At 60.0% G+C, this 22726-nt stretch overlaps 1 protein-coding gene across 1 annotated transcript in view; it reads left to right on the top strand.

The window, feature by feature from the left end:
* The window catches only part of Sorcs2 (sortilin-related VPS10 domain containing receptor 2), a 150077-nt gene that overhangs the window by 551 nt on the left and 126800 nt on the right, over window positions 1–22726 (top strand). Inside the window, exons 2-8 of the mRNA XM_013023893.1 lie at window positions 541–596; window positions 3755–3920; window positions 5532–5666; window positions 10633–10791; window positions 10910–11016; window positions 11140–11251; window positions 13865–13932. Coding sequence (XP_012879347.1) covers window positions 541–596; window positions 3755–3920; window positions 5532–5666; window positions 10633–10791; window positions 10910–11016; window positions 11140–11251; window positions 13865–13932 — 803 coding nt within the window. The remainder of the gene's footprint in view (window positions 1–540; window positions 597–3754; window positions 3921–5531; window positions 5667–10632; window positions 10792–10909; window positions 11017–11139; window positions 11252–13864; window positions 13933–22726) is intronic.

Genomic DNA, 22726 nt, shown 5'->3' with positions numbered 1-22726 from the left:
CAGCTTCTTCCTCTCCGGAGGATCCTCGGACACTCAACGCTGGTGCTCTACCCCTTGAGCCAGAGCGCCATTTCCAGCTTCTGGGTGGTTAGTTGGAGATAAGAGTCTTACGGTTTTCCTGCCTCGGCTGACTTTGTACCGCTTGACTTTGCAGCCCGGCTTGGCTGCGTCGTTCTCTGGGGTCCTGCCCCGGCCCTCTCCTCCCCGGCCCCTCGCCGTGGTCTCTGGGTTGGACGCGCAGGTTGTTTTCTGCAGCTCTGCGCTCCTGGGAGAGCTGGGGGGGGGGGCAGCCGCGCCATCCCCCTCTCCCGCCAGCGTCCGATCCAGCTCCTGGCAGGACCCCTCCTAGCAGACACTTCATTATCTACGGAACAAAATACATAATTGGGAGGTAACTTCATTATGCTTAATTGTACCGGGCGAGCGCCAAGCAGATTCTAACAGCCCCGATCGATGATGAGTTTCCTTGTGGAAATATTGCCGGGGTAATGACTCGGGGATCGAGCCCGTCCCCTCCCCCGGCCTCTGTGAACGCCGCAGCTCGTCAGCGGGAGCGGGCAGGGCCGTGAGATGGGCTTGGCTGGCGTGCTCTCAGCGTGAGGATGACGCCCACGGCTGTCACCCAAATTAGCAGCCCCGTTCCGGAGCCCGCTGCCGCCCGGGGAGGGGAGGTCGCCCGCCTCCCGTTCTGCCGTGGCTCAGGCTGGACTCGCAGTGGCAGCGTCCCCCCCCCCCGCCCCGTCACTATCATCTCAGGAGCCGGTGATTATGAATCACATTATGTTGTCATGGGGAAAAAATAGAAGCTGCTTGTCTGAGTCCAACACAAGAGGAAATGGACTCCCGTGGGGAGCGGGTGTGGGGCGCCCCGGCTGCAGGAAGGCTCCACACAATGGGAGAGGGGGCGGAGAGCCGCAGCGGGGCACCCAGGTGGCAGGCGCTGCCCGGAGCGCTGGCTGTGCCGTGGTCACCTCCACAGAGCCCGCACAGAGCCAGAGCCAGGCCCGGCTTGGAAGTCCTGCGCCTGTTTTGGGGGCTAATGTGTCTTTAGGACCTAAGTGGCCATGTCTCACCTGGGTGACACCATGATGACCACCACCACCATCACCATCACCACATAGCTACCACCACCACCACCATCACCACCACCTTCACCATCACCGCCACCACCACCATTACCATCATCACCACCACCACCACCATCACCTTCACCATCACCACCACCATCATCACCACCACCACCATCATTACCACCACCACCATCACCACATAACTACCACCACTACCACCATCACCACCATCACCATCACCATCACCATTACCATCACCACATAACTATAACCACCACCACCACCACCACCACCTTCACTATCACCACATAACTACCACCACTGTCATCATCACCACCACCACCATCACCACATAACTACCACCACCACCACCATCATCATCACCACCACCACCACCACCATCATCACCACCACCACCACCATCATCACCACCACCACCACCACCATCACCTTCACCATCATCACCACCATCACCACCATCATCACCATCATCATCATCACCATCACCATCACCACCACCACATAACTACCATCACCATCACCATCATCACCACATCACCATTACCACCACCAACACCACATAACTACCATCACCATCATCACCACCATCACCTTCACCACCACCACCATCACCATTGCCATCACCACATAACTATCACCACCATCATCACTACTACCACCACCATCATCACCACCATCACCATCGCCACCACCATCACCACCACCATCACCACCCTCACCACCAGCCTCGCCACCCCCAGCGTCAGCCCGCAGACGTGGTCCTGGAATCTGGGCCCGGCCTGGGTCTTGTCCGCTAGTGGAGGCCCCCGCTGCCTCCTAGGCGGTGTGAGCTGAACCCTTCCCAGACTGCGCGCTCGCCGGGGCGCGTCTCGGGCGTGGGCGTGGAGGGGCGGGCTGTGCCCGGTGCTGGTCGCACCCTTGTTGTCTCTTGTGTGCCTGCCGGGAGCAGCGTGAGTGGCCTTCTGTCTCAGGGCTGACTTGTCCGCCGCGTGTGGCTGGGTGGTGGCCGGCCTCTCTCTGTGCGGTGGGACGGGATTCCAGGGCCGACTCCCTGTGGCTGTCCTGGCGTTGTCCCGGCAACATGGGGGGCGTGGCCTGAAGGGGCCTTGGCTCTGCCGTCCTTCCTGCCTTGAGCTGGGCCTTGGTGCTGGAGCTGGGGTGCTGCCTGCAGGCTTGCCCTGCGCCCCGAGTCCCAGGGTCGCAGCTGCTGCTGGCCGGGTCCCCGGCTGCAGGGGTGTGATGCCCTGCTCTGGAGCTGGCTCGCGGCCCAGCCACGCCTCGGTGCTGCTCGTGGGCCGCCGCAGGCCGCTGCCCAGCCGGGCAGCTGGCTCACCGTGGATGTGATCTGCGTGGAGGTCTGGGTGCGGTGTGGCTGGCTGTGGCCCCAGGACAGCCCGCTGGGCTGCAGGCTGGAGGCCTGGCCTGTCTGTGGCATGGAGACAGGAGGGGCGCAGCGGGGGCCGTGTGAGTGGAATAATTGGAGTCTCACGGACTTTCCTGCCAGGGCTGGCTGTGAACCGTGATCCTCAGCTCTCAGCCTCCCGAGTGGCTAGGATGGCAGGCGTGCGCCACTGGTGCCGGGGACGGATGCCTTTTGAAGTACATTGGTTGGTGAGTGTGTGTGGGAGGCTGCCCCGGGGAGGTAGAGGCTGCCCTTGCCCACCCCAGGCCCTCCCCACACCTCCCTCCACCCTCCACCTACCCAGCAGCCTCAGATCTGCTCTCTACCCCGGCCAGCTTCTCCAGCACGCATCACAGTAACCGGCAGAGACCGAGGCCCTGCCGGCCACAGACGTCGCACACACAGAGACCCAGGAGGGGCCTCGGCGTGGGCAAGGGCTGCTGGGGCCGTGGGGCTCGCTACACCGTCGCTGCGCGCCTCTGGTGTCTGTGCGCGCGGCCTGCCTCTCTGAGCATCGGTGTACCTGGAGACCGTGCAGTGAAGGAGAGATTAGGTGAACATGTCTGGTTCGGAAAGTTCTAGACGTGCTCCTGGACAGGAATTGCAGGGCCTGGCAGCGGTTGTGTGTTGGGGACCCCCCATCCCCACCCCATGTTGTCCACAGCGGTCACCATCTCTGTCATCATCTCGGCTTCTCAGGTTGTAAACAGAAAGCTGACCGGAAGACCCGGGCGGGAAGGCCGCCCCGCGAGGAGGCCGATGCCCAGCGGCCACCCGACACCGCTCCCTCCCCCCCGGCGTCTGTGCACACCCATGTGACCCTAGAGGCTGGCACGGAGGCGTGTGGTTTTCAAAAGTCACCGGGAAGGGGGCCTGAGGCCCACTGTGGCAGCCTCCGCCCGGGCCAGTCCTGCCCGGTGGCTGGGTCCTGGCTCTGCTACATGCCTGGGCCACGGGGCTGGCCCGTGCCCTCCACAAGGAGGAAGCGGACGCCAGACAGACAGACGCGCTCAGCGTCCCGTGGAGGAGGAGAGTGTGCTGTGCGTGCAATGTCAGCTGTTATTTCCCTGTCCCAGGCCAGGAGCCTTTCCTGGGACGCTGTCTTTTCTCTCGGCCATGCGTGTTCGTGACTGGGTTGGATGGCGTGTGGACCCGCTGCCAGGCTGGGGCACGCCAGGCTGGTTAGTGTGAATAAATAGTGCAGATGAGCGCACAGTTCCGCTCCGACCCGTCAAGCGCATGTGTCCGCCCAATCCCTGAGCTGGCACGAGACGGTGGTGACAGATCAGAGGCTGTGCCGGGTCCGGCGGAGGGGGCAGGGGCATCACGAAGCTGCCTGCTCCTATGCCCAGCGGGCTCCGGCGGGCATCCGTCGCCAGGCTCCTTCCGAGAGCCAAGGCCTCCATGTGCTGCCAGAGTTCTGCCAAGTGTGCTCCTCCGCTCCTCTGTCATTAACTTTCAATCACTGTTCAGTGTGGACTGGCTCTCAGTCAGGGTTTTTGTCTTTGTCATGTTGATGGAGACAGCAGCTCCATTTTTAGCCATGTGGGTGGAGGCTGCCCTCCTTCTCCCTCTTTCCCCCTCCCTCCCCCTACTTCCCCCTCCTTCCTCCTCCTTCCCCCTCCTTCCCCCTTCCTCCCTCTTCTTCCCCCTCCTTCCCCCTCTTCCTCTTCTTCCCCCTTCCTTCCCCATCCTTCCCACCGCTGTGCCCCAGCTGGCAATGAACCTGGTGGTGTAGCTGAGGAGGTTTTCTGGAGGTCTGATTTGACGTCCGTCCCCCCCACGGGCGGCTGGGCTGTTCTGAAGGCAGATGCTGGACCTGGCAGAGCTATTTCCAGGAAGGTGTTGCGTGGGCCTGGGGAGAGCCTCACAAATCAGATTCCAGACGTGAAGATCGTGTGTCTTTTTGTTTGGTTTTCTTTGCTGGTCTAGAAACTTAACCCTTCTGTCTTTTCCCGTCCTTCCCGAGTCCCATTACCCCCACGTGTCTGCTTGTGGCGTGTGGGCCTCCGTGGGGCTCCTCAGCTCCAAGCGAGGGCCGGTCCAGCCTTGGCAGCGGGGGGGTGGGGGATGGGGGGCACCCGCACTGAGGACAGGGGTGCGTCCAGCAGGCCGCCTGCCTGAGCCGTGGGCTCCGGGCGGCACAGGACGGCCCTCAGCCTGGGCATGCTGCTGTCTGGGTGCTGCCCCCCTACCCCACCCCTGCACGGCCCTGCTCACCCCCTGCATGTCCTGTCCTCCATCTCTGCCAGTCCACACGGCCCAGTACCCGAAAACCCAAAGGTACCCCAGGTCTTCCAAACCCATCTTCGGCTTATTCTGTTAGCCAAAAACCCACACTCCCACTTCCTGCCTGTCCGTCCGTCCGTCGGGCAGTCTTGATCTTAACTGACCCTGGCTGGGACGAGCAGCACGGAGCTTCTTGGTGGATCCCTTTCATTCCTGTTGTTTTCCCGGTGTGGCCGTGCGTGGCTCAGACCAGGGAAAACAGAAGCGTGAGGCTGTCCCGAGAGCCCCCTCCCGTGTTCCCGTGTGGGGGATGGGGCGGTGCTGACCGCGGGGGGGGGGGGGCTCCACACCTCCGCTGGGGGTGCGGCTCCGCGATAGAGCACTCGCCGCCTCGCATGCCCAGGGCGCTGAGTTCTAGCCTGAGCGCTGTGAAACACAACCAAACAGGCAGAAGGATTCTTCCAGAACCCCTCACAGGCCTGTTCGCGTTTCCTTCTCAGGTACTTGCCTGAAAGAGGCCAGGGGGTGTTGGGGTGGGGTGGGCCGGCAGGGGTGCAGATGCGTGTGTCCGGCCCGGCAGGGCTGGAGTGGACGGGTGGGAGAAGGGGGCAGCTGGCTCTGCACAGACAGGTTAGGAGGGGCAGCGTCCTGGAGCAGGAGGAGGTAGAACCTTCCAGACCCCGAGGCTTTCCTTAAAGGTGTGCGGCATTGGCACGCGTCCCTTCAGGCCGCGGCGCGCTGAGGCACAGGACGCACGGGAGGCGGCGCGGAAGTCACTGAGCACCGTTTCAAAACGTGCTCTGCTTCAGGTGCCCGTGCCGCACGTCCAGGGTGTGAACGTGCTGGTGTTTCTCCTCGTTGCTGGCTTCCCCCTTCATAGCCCCCCTCGTTCTCCCTTCCCAAAGCCCTGTCCCCAGGATCGGCCTCTGCCACGAGTGCTGCGCGTATCCACTGCATCGCGGGACCATCTCCCTCCCCGTGACGCACGGACGTACCAGGGGCCTTGGTATGGCTACTCGAGTGTCGGAACGCTCAGGCCTCGGCCCAGGGCCGGCGCCGTGGTCTCCAAGACCAGCCTGGGCCCGGGGTCCGGCAGGGCCTCTGCGTGGCCCGCAGCTCTGTCTCAGAGCCACCGCGGCTGTGCGGGTCCTGCGGGTCCCGCCCCGGCCCACAGGGCGTTTGGTTTACACAGGGCCCTCACGGTGCCAGCCCTGGCTTCAGGCAGAAACCACGGGTGTCAGGGCTTCTGCTCTGTGGTGCCTGGGCCAGTGTGTGTGTGTGTGTGTGTGTGTGTGTGTGTGTGTGTGTGTGTTAGTATGCAGAATGGCTGGAGATTCCATGGGTGTCAGGGCTCCCCGCTCTGTGGTGCCTGGGCCAGTGTGTGTGTGTGTGTGTGTGTGTGTGTGTGTTAGTATGCAGAATGGCTGGGGACTCCTGGGGCTGGAAATGGCCCGGGAGGTCATTGGATGATGATCCTGGAGGCTGGGGGAGTTCATCAATGCGCCAGCCGCGCTCAGCCCTCCCGGCTCCTCGGCCTCAGCCCGCGTCTGTCTCAAGCATGCTGTTGTTTGTTGTTGCTGTTGTTGTTTGGTGGGTGGGTTGGTTTTGTTTTGTCAGTCATGGGGCTTGAACTCAGGGCCTGGGCACTGTCCTTGAGCTTCTTTTGCTCAAGGCGAGTGCTCTACCACTTGAGCCACAGCGCCGCTTCCAGCTTTCTGGTGGTTAATTGGAGATAAGAGTCTCATGGGGACTTTTCTACCAGGAGGGCTTTGAATTGTGATCCTCACATCTCAGCCTCCTGAGTAGCTAGGATGACAGGCGTGAGCCACTGGTGCGTGGCTCTATTGTTTGTTTATTGCAGCTATTTTTCTGGGCATTATCATGCATGCTTATTTTTCTATTTCTGGTAATGATGGAAACTTTGCCATTTAAGTAACAGAAGCTGCTATAACAAATGCCTTAAATACCTCAGCGGATCGGTAGCGGGGAGTTCTGGTCTGAGAGCAGGGTGGGCGGGTGTGCCTGGACGTCTCTTCCCATCCCAGTTACCGCTCGTTGCCGGAGCGTGGGGAGCGGTGGCCCTGTGATTTCATTAGGAATATTCCCTACAGTGACATTAGAAAGGAGAGATGGGGAATTACAGTTCAATCGGAGTGAGAAATGGCGAGGAAATGACCGTCCTAAAGGTGGGCGGGGTGAGGGCCGTTGGGCCCCCCTCGAGCACACGCATTCCGCCTTGAACAGACCGGAGGTAGACACACAACGCTCCACAGATGGCAACGCTCCTCCATTTATTTTCTGCTGACTGATTTTGATTTATGGGGCCTTTTCCGCGGCGTCTTCTCCCTCTCCCTTTCTTTAGAGCCCAACTTGTCACCTTTGACAGGTGTCCGCTGGGTGGGGGAGGGGTCCTGTCCCACCCCCATGTGCTCTGGGGTGCCCAGCCTTTCTGGGGGCGGAGCCCGGGGAGGGAGTGGGCGGGGCCTCTGGTGGGGGCGGGCGCTCTCTGGGGTCGTGGAAGGGGACCTGTATGGGAGTCTGGGGTCTCCAGAGCTCCAGCCACGGGACAGCATGTCACAGACTAGGCTTGAACAGCAGGCCTGCTCTTACAGCTCTGGGACTGGGTCTGGACAAGCATCGGTGGATGGCTTGCCCCTGGCCTTGCTCCTGGCCGCTGGGGATGTCCGGCCTCCACTGGCCTCCCTTGGCTTGGAGGTGTCCCTTGGTCTCGGCCCGCGTCGGCCCCATGTGCTCTGCTCCATGGGCGTGGACTGGCCTGGCTCAGGACACTCTCACCTTGAAGCCCCAGGGACTCTTCTTTCCAAAGCCCGTCAGGTTCCGTGTGGGTGCAGCTTGTGGAGACACAACAGAGTCTACGCAGCCCGAGTCTGTGGCCCCAGAGAATGCACGTCCGCTGGAGGTGGGGAGGGGCCCACAGGCCTTTCCTGACGGGTGCCTGTGCAGTCCTCAGGGTGGGCGTGTGTGGTGAAGGGAGGGGACAGAGAACGAGCGGAAGGTCTGCTGGAGAGAGCAGGAGGCACAGGTGTGAGAGGCCGGGCATGTTCAAGGCAAGCTGTCCATCTGTCTGTCTGTCCCTCCATCTGTCCCTCATGCCTCGTCTATGCTTGTGTGTATCCGTCCATCCATCCATCCATCTATCCACCCATCCATCATCTGTTCTTCCATCAATCATCCATCCATCCATCATCTAGTCATCTATCCATCCATCTATCCATCCATCATCTATCCACCCCCACCCATCCATCCATCTCCATTTATCATCCATCCATCCATCCATCACCCTCCCTCCCCTCATCATCTATCCACCCATTGATCATCCATCCATCCATTCATCCATCCATCATCCACTTATCATCCATCCACCACCATCCCTCCCTCCCTCAGTTCAGCTATCCATCATCTGTCCATCCATCTATCATCTATCTATCCATTATCCATTCATCCCTCCCTCCATCCACCTACCATCCATCCATCCATCATCTATCTATCCATCCATCCATAATCCATTCATCTATCATCTATTCATCACCCATCCATCCATCCATCACCCATCCATCCCTCCATCCATTAATCTATCCATCCATCCATCAGCCATCTATCATCATAAATATCCATTTATCATCCATTTATCACCCATCCATCTATCATCCATCCACCTCTCATCCATCACCCACCATCCACTCATCCATCCATCCAGAGTTCATATCCATTCATCATCCATCCTTCCTTCATCTACCTATCATCCATCCATCCCTCCCACACTCATCTCCCCGCCCATCTGTCTATCCATTTATCCTTCCATTCACTCCACAACCTTTGTGGATTGCCTGCTACAAAGCCAGGACAGGACTGGGGGTCCCACTGAGCTTGGTGAGGACTCGGGGTGGAAGTGGCCTTTTGTACCTGGCCTGCTCTTCTGGGCTTATGGTGGCTCCGAGGCTTCCCAGGCTGGCCATGCTGGGGTAGCTTTTGGTCGGATGGAGGCTCTCAGAAGAGCAAGGAAGCATGGCCTTGCTGTGTTGGATATGGAAGCTGTCACCTGTCCCGGTGCGGAACTGGAGGATCTCACCAGCTCTTCAGTTCCACAAAGGGGACTCACCTAGGGTGGGGTGCAGTGAAATCAGCTCCTGGGAGCCCCCCAGCGTGGCCTTGGACACAGCTGATCTCCCAGGGCAGGACCCACCAATGCCACGCGAAAGGCTCCAGTGTGGAACCTGTGCGTAGCTGCGGCCCAGCCCCGGGGCGGTGGGACAGATGTCCACCACGGTGGAAGCTGGTTTGGAGCCTGCTTATTAGTCACTGCAGAGACCAGTGCTCAGAACATGAATTTAGTTCCTGAGGGGAGATCAATTTTGTGCCATCTGGTCTAACTCTTTTATATTAATTGGGCTGAAGGGCGATTTTCTCCCTAGTGACCCCAAGGCATTCATCAATGCTCCAGGGCCGTGTGCGTGCGCCTGAGGCTGGCTGGCCCCTCATCTCTGAGCAGTGTGAGACCGGGGACATGGCCGGTGCATGCCTGTGATCCCAGCCGCTCAGGAGGCCCAGAGAGGAGGATACACATTTAAGGCCAGCTGGGCAGCTTAGAAAATCATTTATCAACATAAAATAAAAACAGATTTGGGGATAGCTCCATGGAAGTGAGATCGGCGAGGATGGGCCAGGCCCTGGGTTGCATCCCCAACACTGCAACCTTCCCCCACAAAACAAAGTGATACCCCAAAAACACAGACACAGACAGATAGACAGACAGAAACACACACACACACACACACACCACACACACACACACACACACTGGTTTAGTACGAAGGCAGAGGCGAGCAGCAGGTGTTGGAGGCTCAGGCAGGCACATGTGCATATTTGTTGAGAAAGCGTTTTCCTTGGACGAGCTGGCGAGCCCAGGCTGGCGTGGGACGGGGCGTAGAGTTTTCTGGTCTCCCGCTCACTCTCGCTTTTCCTCCAAGTCACATCACAGTTTTCCCAGATGCCGTCCAGCTCTCTCACGCCTCCAGGGTGATCCTCAACCTGTCTTGTTTTTAAAATCCACCATCCAGCCATTTCACAGGGAGGTCCGGCCCGCTGCGTGTCTCAGCGCCAGCCCCCCCCCCCCCCCCCCCCGCCCCTCTGGAACGCCGGTCCTGTAACCCTGCCTCTCGTGACCCTGGGCGTGGGGAGCCTCTTCCAGCTCCGGCTGTCGCCCACAGCCCCATGGAGGGGCACGGGCTGGAGATTCCATGGACGCTGGGTGTCCCCTCTGAGTGGGGAGCTGTTTTGGTCCTTCTGTCATGTGGGAAGCCCCCATTGGGAGCCTCGTGGCTCCCACCCACCCATCCTCTTCCCAGGTCTCCATCCACAGAGGGGTAGAGAGGAAGAGGCGGTCCACAGAGCAGCCAAGACCCTGCATCTTGAGTTCTGTTCTGTCCCCTGATGGATTGGGACGCGGCGTCTCGGAGGGAGGCCCGCCCCGGGGGCGTGTCTGCTCAGGGAAGGATACTGCCCTGGCCCGGCACCGCTCAGCTAGCACCTCCGGCCTTATGGACGGACAGATGGATGTGCCCCATTGCTGACTCCTGCAGCCCAGCCCGGACCCTCCCCCGGAGGAAGATCATCCCATGAGCCTCAGTGATGTATGGGGAGCAGAGAGGCCGGCTCTGGGGAGCCATGTGCCTTATTAATATTTAATTAAACTAGGCTGCGTCTCATTTCCCTCTGAGCCCCACGGGGGGGTCTCCTGAGAGCCTGGGCAGCTCTGGATGCTTCTGGAAGAAGACCTCACGCTCCCCATGGGTTGTGATGACGAGGGTGATTTCTCTTTCCGGTCTCCTGAGGCCTGGGGTGGTTCTGTGCCCCTGGAGACGCTGAGCCCCGGGGATTCCTGTCCGCCAGCCGCCCAGCGAGAACCGCGCATCCGTGCTGCGCCCAGCCGTCCCGGGGCGGGAGTGTTTGGTGAAATGCTCGCACCCTCTCTGCTTTTGCGTCTTCACTTGTGAGATGGAGAGGATGAGGACGGGGCCCCAGCAGCGCCGGGGTGCGGAGGCCGGGCGGGTGAGCCCGCAACACGGCGCCCGCCCATCCCTGTCCACGCTGCTCCCGGGCTGTGAGCCGAGGCCCCGAGGCCTCCTTGGCTGTGGCCGTCGGTCCTGTCAGCCGCCTCCGCTCACAGAGCGGACCGGAGCGGGAGGGTTTGTACCCGTGCGGCCAGACGCCAAACCTGGACGACCCGACCCAAACAGGGGCCTCGGGCAGCCTCGCGCCACCCACCTCGTGGGGGTGCGGGCAGGGCTGCCCAGCCGTTCGGCTTCTCCAGCCCTTTCTAGTGAGTTCCTTACTGCAGCCCCCAGCAAGACCGGCCCCAGTCTGCCTGCTCGGGACCTCCATCAGGCCCCCCCACAGACGGGATGGCGTGAACGCCTGCGCAGAGGGAGGCCCCGAGCGGCCCCCGCCTGCTGATCTGCCTTACTTGGCGAATGCCGCCTGCATTTCTTCCTTTGTCCCAGCAGCTCAGGTGCTTGTTACAGACACACACTGTGCTGTGCCCAGCCCTGGGTCCCTACGCCCCGAGGGACGGGTGCTGTGAGCTGCGGGGGCAGGTGGATGCCGAAGGGTGGTGGGTGAGGTGGGTGCCCCGGAGGTGGGTGAGGATGCGTGCTGGATGTGGGCAGGAGAGGGAAGCTGGAGACGGGTGGCGTCGGTGAGGCCCCCGTGCAGCGTGAGGGGCGGCTGGCTGGGGCCCCCGGAGGGAAGCGGGGGATGGAGCCTTGCTGACCGGTCACCCACACCAAGCAACCCGGTCCACATCAGCAGGACTTGTAGAGAGGCAGCCCAGGATACCAGCTTCTAACCCTGCTTAGAGGCTGAGATCTGAGGAGGCTGGAGGCCAGGCCTGAGTCCAGATCACTGGGGCTCCGTGGGTTCTGATTTCACCTAGGACAGGACAAGGAAAACCGACTTTGAGACTCTTGCCAGCGGCCGTGCTCCGGCTCCTCAGATCTCCCCGACATAAAATATAAATCAATAGGTTAAGAACACGCTTGTCTCCTGCTCATCCGGGCCCCGTCACTCTGCCTGCCTTTCTGTCTTTGGAGAATCAGCTCTGACTTTGGCAGGCCTTGAGCTGGTGAGAAAAAAAATCGCTTTGTTCCCCGAGCGAGCGAGGCAGAGCAGATCTCCCCTCGAATGACAAGGCCTCACTTTTTTTCCTTTAATCATCTCCGCCTTTCACGCTGTCCCGTCTCTGCTGACACCCTCCCCTCCTCTCTCCCTTCTTCTAATCACCAGGGGAAGATGCACTTGATCAGCCGGCCTGACGCCCCGGGGCCAGGCGCCCAGGAACCCAGCTCTCAGAGGGGGACGAGGCAGAGTGATGGAGATGGCTGGTGTGGTGACCCAAATTAACCAGGCTACGGGCCACACCGCGGGCCCCCAGGGCGCCCCTGTACCCCCCGGGTTTCCATGGCAACCGGCCCAGGAGGCGCTGCTAATGGGGACTGGTGGTGGGCAAAATGAAATTTGATGTACAGGAGAATGCAGCGGCTAGTGGAGTAATTGGGGGTCAATCTCTTCTTCCCACGGGGCGTCGCATCCTCACTTCCATGTTGGTTGTGTGTGTGTGTGTGTGTGTGTGTGTGTGTGTATTCACGCACTGGTTTTGAAAAACCTTGGAGTGTTCTTAAACACATCTATTTTCATTTCCTAAACTGCTGCCTTTTCTGCCCCGCTTTGTTCTTCAGGGGGCCGGTGTGTGGTGAATGGTTTAACCACAGAATAAAAGCTTGTGCGCGGTCGGTGATTTGTGGGCCGCCTCGGGCTGTGTCTGCCGCCTGCCTCTCCCTCTGCTCCCTCAGCTGCCCACTCCCCGTCCGCCGCCCTGCGCCCAGGCAGTCAGGACGGCCTGGCCGCAGAGCAGCTGTGTGCAGGGGGCCCACCTCGGGGCACGCCTGGTGCGCGGCCCTGGCACCCGAGCCTCAGCCTCTCTTCCCCTTTGGCCGCAGTTTGATTGTCTAGGGCAGGTGTTGAACGATTCCCCTCCTGTCTCAGGCCTGTGGAGCGAGGAGGGTTCCGTCTGGGGCTCTTGAGTTCTTTCTCCCTACCAAATCACTGTGGGGCAGGGGAAGGGGAAGTACACCAGGGAAACAGAGGCAAGCCTCTCAGCTACCCGGGGGTTGGTACAAATCCCCAGCCGGGACTTCCAACCCGAGAGCCATCCTAGGCTGTGTAAGGTCTTTTCCAGAGGAGGGGAGAAAAAAAGGAGGAAGGAGAAGAGGAAGGAGAAGGAGAGGAAGGAGAGGAGAGGAAAAGGAGGAGGAACAAAAGGAAGAGGAGGAGCAGGAGGAGGAGGAAGAGGAAGACCATGAGGAGGAGAAAGAGGAGGACAAGTTTCTCTGTAAAAGAGAGAGAGAGAGAGAGAGAGAAATGGAGCCTGGAAATCCGTAGCTCTGCTGTAGGCTCATGGAATCCTTCTTTGGGGCCTGGTCCCTATCCCTGAGCTTCTTTAGCTCAAGGCTGGTATTCTACCACTCCAACCACAGAGCTCTAGTTCTCTTTTTCTCTCTCTCTCTCTCTCTCTGTGTGTGTGTGTGTGTGTGTGTGTGTGTGTGGTGGTTGGTTGGTGATAAGAGTCTCACACACTTTCCTTCTGGGCTGGCTTTGAATGGTAGCTGGGCTGACAGGTGTGAGGCCCGGCCGGCTCGGGGAGGGTCGGTCTGCGATCGTCCTCAGGCTGCCTGTCTGCTGTTCGGGTGTTTGGTTGGGTCACTGTTGGGCTTGGCTGGAGCGGATGGGGTGCCTGCCTCCTGTCCTCATCTGCGCCCGGCTCATCAACGCTTATGTTTCCCCCACGTCCTCAGGAAGAGGAGGGGGTGTCAGCTCCATATTGGGGGTCCCTGTCTCTCTTTATTTGCCTGCACTCTCCCCTTTGCCTTTCTTTCCCTTGTCAGGGGCAAGTATTCAGAGCAGAAACGAGCCCCGCGCCTAAAGTCTATGGCACAAAGGCCCTGGGTCACTTACCCTTGGGAACCCCCTCCCCAAGAGCTCCCCGCAGTGTGGGGTGGGGGAGGGGGAGCGTGCCTAAGAACCTTGAAACCCACTGATGTCCTTTTCCTTTCTGTTCACACCACAGGTGATCTTGATCCTGACGAAGTACTACCACGCAGACATGGGGAAGGTTCTGGAAAGTTCTCTGTGGCGGTAAGTCAGCCCAGGGATGGGCCTTTCTCCTCTTGAGCTGCACAGCATCTCCTGGGTGCTTGGCTGAGGAAGGCGACGAAATGCCCAGCTCTGGCTGCCCTGGGCATCGGTGGCCTGACACACACAGCGCCCTGGGAAGCCAATGGGGTTTTGTCTGTGGACGGTTGGCTCCCTGGAGCTCCGGGCCGCTCTCCCTGCGGTCCCCCCCACTTGCTTTTGTTTGCTTGGGGAATTGAGGTCAGTGCGCAATTTCTCTTTGCTGCACTTGCGGCTCCCACAGGCCGGAGCCCAGCGGCCTGGCGGGGAGGGGCGGGCTCCTTTCTGTCCCGCTTTAGAGCTGAGAATAAACGCCTCCTGCCCGGGGCGGGCTGTCTCTTTCTAAGAGCACTGTGAATTCAGCTCGGGGACATCAGACCGCCCTTTGATGCCTTAGAGGAGAGGAGAGAGACTTCAGCAGATGTCACCTCTGTATTGTCCATTCAGGGTGACAGCTCGGCTCTCCTCCAGCCTGTCCCCCAGGGGTGGCGCTCTCCCCCTCCCCCTCCGTCCTGCCCTGTCCTGTCCCCTCAGGAGTGACGCTCTCCGGGCTGTGTTGTGAGGCTTTGCTCCCGTGAGGACTCTGCCGTGCTGCCCGTCCGGTGTGTTCCTGTGGGGGTGGTGACATGTCTGGGGGGGTGATGGAGGCGGTGCTGGGTGGGGGTGGTGACACGTCTGGGGGTAGTAGTGATGGAGGTGGTGCCGGGCAGGGGGCGGGTGCGGCTTTGCTGTCTCAGGCCTGGCACCCCCGAGCCAGCTGGCTGGTCATGCAGGGAGCTAAGGCCACTTGTCACCAGTAAGTCCTCACCGGCACCCGGCAGGGTCTCGGCCTCTGGAACTCATCAGCCTTTCTCCAATTCCATCGCACTGCCGGGAAAAGTCTCGGCCCAGGGTCCCCTTCTGCAGGGAAGACAGGCTTTCCCGAGTGACCCCGTCTCTCAGGCTGGAGGCTAGCTCCCAGAGGGACTGGCATGGGGCATCGGGTGGGAGGACAGAAGCAGCTGGTGCTCATCCCCTGTGTGGGCGTGTGGGTGCTCTGGGGAGGTGAGGATGGGTTGAGGGCCGCAGCTCCTGGGCGGGGGGGGATGTGGGGGAGCAGGGTGTGCCTTGGGTGTTCTGTAGGTGGCCCGCGGGCTGCAGAGTGGACAGAAGTAGTCAGGTCTCCCACCCACAGACCCCTCCCTCGGCGAGCTTGCTCGTCTGCCTTGTGTGGGTTGACAAGACCCAAAGCACTCGGTCCCATGCCCCCACCACCTTCCCCAGAAGGTTCCAGATCGCGTTCTCCTCCACGGCTGCCACCCCCATGCGGCCGGAGGCATGCGCTGGGGTCCGGGGACCCTGTGTGCTGTGGCTTTGGTTCCCTCTTGGGTCCTTGTGGGGAGTGTGGGGACTTGGCAGGGACAGCTCCCTGCCTGGGGCTGGTCTTCCTGATTGTCAGGCTTCCAGTAGAACTTTCCAGAAGCATCTGGAGAAGCCCATAGGCCAAACTACGCATCCCCCCCCCACCCCAGTTACTCCGCAGAGGGGCGGACAAGAGGGAGGACGGTCCCTGCTCTGTGCGGCGGGGCACAGTGGCCTGCACAGCGTCTCAATTTGGTTTTTCCCCAGAGCAAAGCAGCGGCTCTTAATTTCCCATGTTCCTTTCTCGTTGGCGTCTCCCACGCACACGCAGCCTGGTCTTTATTAAACGTGCGGAAACATCCCTGTGTTCCGGAACGCTCTCCCGTGCCCCACCTCCAGCCCAAGCGCGCTCTCTGTTCACGCCGTCTTTCGCGCCATGCTTGCTCGGCCGCCATGGAGTCAAGCTCGGTGCTCGCTGGGTGCTCCTTTCCCCGCGTGGCCACCGGGCCTGCCCTGTGCCTTTCACGGCTACGGGGCTGGGCCGGCTGGTTGCAGCTCCTTCTCAGCCACGGCCGTTGGGAGCCTGCAGTGCTCTGGTTCGCTGTATTCCCAGCCGGGGCTGGCCGGGGCGGGGTCACTGAGCCCGGGGGCTCTGGACTTAACATCTCTCTAAAACTTGCCAACTTGCTGTTCTAGTTCGCCTCCCCGTGAGTCCTGCTGAGGCTGAACGGTATCCCGCACTTAAGGACTGACCGCCATCTTTGCTTCTGAGTGGAGTCTGTTCTAGTCCCCGGTCCCTGTGTGTGGGGACGTGGCGGAGTCAGGAAGGCCGGGCCTCCTTGGAGGCCGCCTGCCCTTGACAGGTGCCCGCATCGGGGGAGCACACACTCACGGGGTTGTTAAAAACACACTTACTGGATGCTCACCTAGCCTCTCGAGAGCTCTCCTGCAGAATCACAATACACACGCTCTGAGGGCAGGTCTGGCTATTTGCATTCCGGAACTGTCTCTTGCAGATCTTGGCTGAAAGCATCTTTAATTGCCCTGTGCTGACAGGGGCCTCGGTGTGAGTAGTATCTTCCTCCCCGCTTCCCCTAGGGAAGATCCGGTCCCCTGGACACAGTGATGACCTCGGGCATCCCCAGGATCTAAGTTCCCCCACTGTGTTTTCATGATGGTCCGCTCCTCTTCCGCAGTTTTAGACATGGATTCCCTACCTCGCTCCCACAATCTGTTGAACTGCAGCTGGTGTGTCCATGCTTTGTACTCGGAAGGAAAAACACCTTTCACCTCTCGGCAACCTCTGCTGGCCACCTGGGGGCGCTGTTGTTCCCAGTGAAAAGGCCCCGCCTAGCCAGCTCCGGAGGCTCTGATGCAGCCCCTCATGGTATTTCTGGCCAGGAGGCCAGTTAGCAGAACCTGGACCACGCTGAGCTGTCTAGGAGAGGCCTGTGCTTGTGTTAGCGGGCTGCCTGGTGTGTGCGTGTGGCAGGTCCTGGCCCCCAGCCCAGATTCAGTCTCAGATACAGCTCTTTTCCCAAAGCAGCTCCCCTGCTTACTCAGTGCCCAGGAGCCCCAGCGAGCTTTGGCACATCACCCACTGAAGTGCGGGTGTTGTGTATGGACCGGCCCCCACCTTTGCCTACCATTGGTAGAACATGAGTCAGTTGGGAATGGAAATTGTCAAATCACAGGATGCCTAGAACCAAGCAATGAGTATTGAATGGACAGATGGATGGATGGGTGGATGGATGGATGGATGGATAGATAGATGGGTGGATGGGCAGATGGACAGATGGGTAGATGAATAAGAAAATAGATGCATGGATGGATGGATGATGGACAGTTGTGTAGGATGGATGGATGCGCGGCGAGATGGATGGATGAATAAATGGATGAATGGATAGATGGATGATGGATGGATGGATGAATAGCTAGATGGATGGACAAATGGATGGATGGATGGATGGTAGATGGTTGGTTAGATGAATGGGATGGATGGGCAGATGAGTAGATGGGTAGATGAATGGATGAATACATGGACGGATGATGGATGGATGAGTGGACAGATGATGGATGGTTGGGTAGGTGAATGGATCGATGGGTGGGTGGATGGATAGATGGATGAGTAAATGTATGGATGGCTGGGTAGACAGGTGAATGGATCGACGGATGAACTTCAGCAGCAATGCTTTGTCGCTGCTCAAGACTGTACAGTGTGAGCCTTTAAAAAGAAGTTCTTGAGCCAGGTGCAGTGGTTTACCTCTGTGATCCCAACTACTCAGGAGTCTGAGATGGGGAAGATTGGGGTTTAAGGCCTGCCTAGGCAAAGCATTCCATGAGATCACATTTCAACCAGGGGACAGCGGGCGTGGTGGCAGGGCCTGTCACCCCCTGGACACAGGAAGCACAAACAGGAGGCGCGTGCGCAGGGCCAGGCAGAGCAAGAGGCAGGACTCTACTTTGTAAAGAATCATTAAAACAAAAGAAGGGCTGGGGATGTGGCCCCAGGGGGAGAGCGCCTGCCTAGCAAGCCAGCACAAGGCCCCAAGTTTGTGTGGGTGTTGGAGGAGTCTGGCTCCAAATCCCTTACTTTTAAATGTTATCATTCCAGTTCTTGATCCTCACAGGAATCTTGAAAAGTGTTAGAAGAGGCACAAAAATAATGCCCATGTGAACCCCACCCCAAGAGATTAAAACTATTTTTTCTTTTCATTATTACCTTTACACAGCTAAAAACTATTCATATCTGAGATGAATCTTCTCGCCAGTCTTCTTAGGATGCAGATATATACATGTTTTATAAATCTCAAATCCCAAGGGAATTATGTATTAAACATTTGCTGAAGCTTAGACTTATTTTTACATCTGCTATTTTTAATGGCTGTATAATATGCTCTCACTTGCCGTTGGTTTTATTTATTTAGCCCAATCCTCATTTTTCAAAGACATCTGAGTCACTTTTACTTTTTACTAATGCAAAGATGCGAGAGGGAGGTGGGAAGCAAGGAAGATGTCCTTGTGTGCGTGTGTCCCGGAGCGTCGGTGCGGGTGCGGGGTTTGTCTGAGGCTGCCAGTGGTGCTGCTGGGGTGAAGGTGAAGGTGAAGCCTGCCTCCCTCCGTGCTGCTGCTGCTCCGTGAAGCCTGCCTCCCTCCGTGCTGCTGCTGCTCCATGAAGCCTGCCTCCCTCCGTGCTGCTGCTCTGGCTGTTGTAGAACTCTCTCACGGATGCCTCTCAGGCCTCTGGCCTGACTGCCGAGGCCCAGCCATCGGCAGCTACTCTCTCGGGCCTGCCCTGTGCCGGCCACTGCTAGGTCTCAAAGCCTCAAGGCCTGCCCCAGACCTTGCAGAGAACCGGGCGCTGATGATGGCACCTGCTCCGGTGTGGGGCCTGCTCTGTGCTCTCCCAGTGCGGCAGGACGGGCTCTCCTCGTCCGACCTTGGGAATGTCTCTGAGGTAGAGCAGGTGGATGCCACGCAGGGCTGCAGGGGTGCGGCGCGGCGGCGGGGGTGGTGCCGGGGGCCGGCCAGGCTGATCTGGGGGATCTGTGAAGTCACCGGGGAGTTGGGGCTTCCAGCAACACACTTTATATCTTGTGATGTGTGGTTCCATCTGGACGAGGCCAGGCCTGGTCCACGTTCCCGCTGCAGGCTCTCTCAGACCGTCTGTTTTCTCCTCTAGTCAGGTCCCTGCCTGGCTTCCTCCGGTTTCTACCGGTTCTCTGAGCTCAGCAGGAAAGCCTCCCTCTTAAGGATGGTTTTGAACCTTGATCCTCAGATTTCAGCCTCCTGTGTTGCTAACACTACAGCATAAGCAGCCAGCACCCAACTAGAGCCATTTTTACTCTTTTTTTTTTGGTCAGTCATGGGGCCCGAACTCTGGGCCTGGGCAATGTCCCTCAGCTCTTCAGCCCAAGGCTAGTGCTCTACCACTTGAGCCTCAGCACCACTTCCAGCTTTTTTTGCTTATGTGGTGCTGAGGAATCGAACCCAGGGCCATGATGCACACGAGGCGAGCACTTTACCACTGAGCCCCTTTCCCAGAAACTAAAGCCATTTTTAGATCACACCACTTTGCAAATATTTGTCCTCTCTGAGTCTGCCCTGGAGGTGGGGCAGGGCGGGGCGGGGCTCTGTGCTGGAGCCTGCACTGGCTGTAGCATTTTTTTTTTTTTTTGGGTCGGTTGTGGGTCTTGAACTCTGGGCCTGGGAACTGTCCCTCAGCTCTTCAGCTCAAGGCGAGCGCTCTACCACTTGAGCTACAGCGCCACTTCCGGTTGTCTGGTGGTTTATTGGAGATAGGAGTCTCACGGTCTCTCCTGCTCCGACTGGCTTTGAACTGCGATCCTCAAATCTCAGCCTCCTGAGTAGCTTGGCTGTAGCATTTAAGTTGGTGGGAGGTGGCTGCTAAGCCGGGGGGTGGGGGGTGGGGGGGTATTGGCCCTAGACCCCTCCCACACCCTTCTCCTGCAGCACCCATGAGTGCAAAGTCCTGGCTCTTGTGCTCCTGGGAAGGGGTGGGGGGAGCCAGGGCCCATGCTTGATATCCTGCATATGTGTGCCCACACCTGCGCTCACACGTGCACACACACATGCACACACACGCATACACACGCATACACGATGCGCTTGGCCTGTGGTCCGTGGACAGACCCAGATCTCCTGTCCTTTTGCATTAGAGCCACTCTCAGCCCTGCAGATTTATCATGTTTTAATAAAACTCCCTGAGTGGTAAATGTCTGTGTTTCCTCTTCTGTAATAAAGCTCGCTTGAATGAGCTTTGAAGGATGGAGCTGTAAACCTGCCTGCTGCGTTCAGGGACAGCGTGGCTGGGGCTGGCCGGGGCTGGACCCTGGCTTTGGGCTCGCTCCCGATCCACAGGGCTGGATGCAGCCCCTGCGTGCCCCTCAGCCCTGCCCCCGACCCCCAGGTAAGCCGGCAGGGTCTCCGCCTCTCCTCCTGGGGGAAGTTTGCAAAGCCCAGTAGTAAGACATGCAGCGTTTTTATTAAGCGGGGAGCATCCTTATCTGTGGGGTGAGAGCTGAAGTTACGGTTTGAGAGAATTCTTGCCGTCCCTGCTCTGCCCTGGAGGAGTGGCCCTGGACCATGCTCAGGGCCCCCAGGCAGTTTCCCCCCTCTCCGGGGGCTGTTTCCCCCCTGGAGTTTTGCTAAGGGGGGCTGGCAGCTACTTAAAGGTGTTTCTGTAAGCCCCTCAATGAGAGTGACCCCCAACTGTGACCTTGACCTCTCCGCCTGTGACCTCAACCTCCCCTAGGCTGTCATTTGACCTCCTTCAGACAGTGCCCTTGACATCCCCGATGGTGCCCTTGATTTCTGCCCTCAGACTGGCCCGGGCCTCCCTCTCCTTACCCCCTCCCCCCACCCCCAGCATGTGGATGGATGGAGTAGGCTGGGCTCCGAGGAGTGGGTCTCTCTTCTGCTCGTGGCTGGGCTCACGCACGTGTCTGTGGTCAGCAGCTGGTGCTTCGTGGGGTCACGGGTGCTGGCCTACCCCCCTAGGGTGGACGGCAGGGAGACTGGCCTGTCCAAGACGCCGGCCTGTGGCGGTCTGGTGGGGGCGCCTGTCCCTCTCCACCTCACTCAGCGGCTGGTGTGAGTCTGCGTCCAGGGACGTCCTGCGGCTGGCGGCTCCCCTGGCACCGGGGCCTCGGAGTCGTGGGCCTGCTGAGTGTGTGACCGCGGCGTGGGGACAGCAGTACAGCCCCGATGTGTGGCGCTGGACGGTTTCCATGGCATAAAACATTCCCGTCCCAGCCGGCGGCAAGCTGCCAAACTGATGTCATCCCGTTCAGCGTGGGGTGCGGGGTGAGCCGTCCCGGGCCCGCGCGGTACCCGTGAGGGAGCGCCCAGAGTCCTACGGGGCTGGCTGGGTCTGGGACAGCCATTGGGCAGGACACCGCTGGCCTGGCAGGACAAATGGACCTTAACCGCTCCCCCTGCTCCCCCCCCCAGCCCACTGCTCACACTTTGCAGGGCCGTGAGTGAGGTGCAGGTGGAGGGCGCTGGGCCGGCCTGGCGCTCTGCATTGCTGGCTGCAGGATTCTGGCAGTCCTGCCTGTGCCTGGGGAAAGCCCTCGGGACCTGGCCCGTCCGGGCAGGAGGGCGGAGGCGCCCCGCCCCTCTGAGCTGCTCCACCCGCCGGCCGCGTCTTTCAGCTGCTGGCGACTCTGCCCAGCTCAGCCTCACCCGGCCTCCGGCTGTGCCCCCCCCCCCGTTTCTAACCCGTACCTCCTTGTGGTGCGGGGTGAGGCCTTCTGCTAGCTGTGTCCCCGGCCAGGGCACCCGCGCAGCTCCGCAGCCCAGAGCCCCTGCGCTGGCCACGGCTTTGCACAGAAGGATCTTGGGGTGCCCGGCACTGCGATGGGTGCTCTGCATTTGAGGGCTCCGTCCATCCTCCCCACCACCCGCCCCACGCTGTCACCACAGACACGGCAGCAAAGCCCGGTGAGGCCCTCAGGCCTCGGGGCCCACGGGGGTCCGTCCTGGTGCCCTGACAGCCACGCGGCCTCTGCCGGCTCCAGAGTCCTCAGGGCTGGCTGGTGGCCTTGACCACCTCCCCGGGGGCTGCCCATCCGCACAGGACCCCGGGTATGGGGTCCGAGGCTCCTGCCGGGGCGGAGGTCCCCTCCTCCTCTCTGGCCCTCTTCCCTGTGTGTTGGGAATGGCACCCGTAGGACCGGCTGGGCTGGGCGTCTGTATTTTGCAACCCCGCCCACTGGCCTGAACAAATGGCTGAGTGCTTCGTGCTTCATGCTGCGTGGGCTCCCGGGCCACCTGCCAGTGTTTCTGGTCCCTGCCTGGCTTGGTGCAGGCTTTTGGAGGGGGGGAACAGGAGGGCCATGCCCAACATTCCACAGTGGGAAAGGGGGAGGTAGGTGGGAGGGGGGGAGGGAGGGGGAGGGGGAGGGGGAGGGCCCAGCCCATCCTCAACACTTCCCAGGGCCTTCCTGGAGTGTCAGCTTTGAGGACCGTCGCAGGCAGGCTGGGTCCAGGAGCAGGGAGAGCCTACATTGTGCTATGGTTTACGCTGCAGGGCGCTGGGGTATGAGGGCACGTGCCCCCATCTAGCCCCTCCTCTTCTGATTCCAGAAGGGAAACTGAGGCCCAGAGGGGCTATGGCCCAGGCCTGAGGGGTTGGGCCCTGAGCCTGGCTGTCCAGAGAGAGGGAAGGGCTGAGCCAGCGTGCTCCTGCACACGTTTCCAGGCCCCATGGCGTCTGGCACATCCACGTTTCCCCCAGAAACAACCTCTTGTGCGAACCCCCTCCCCCCTCCACTGCTGCTGCTTTTGGCTGCAGCCTGGGAGGCCCAGGCCAGGCCAGGCCCTGCTCTATAGGGGGAGTTGGGGGAGGGGGATCCATCTTACAGTGAAAGTTCTTGGGAGGGGGAGAGTTCCC

The sequence above is a fragment of the Dipodomys ordii genome, unplaced genomic scaffold, assembly GCF_000151885.1.
Source record: "Dipodomys ordii isolate 6190 unplaced genomic scaffold, Dord_2.0 Scaffold71, whole genome shotgun sequence".
In the NCBI taxonomy this organism is placed as follows: domain Eukaryota; kingdom Metazoa; phylum Chordata; class Mammalia; order Rodentia; family Heteromyidae; genus Dipodomys; species Dipodomys ordii.
This window is presented reverse-complemented; position numbering and strand designations above follow the sequence as displayed.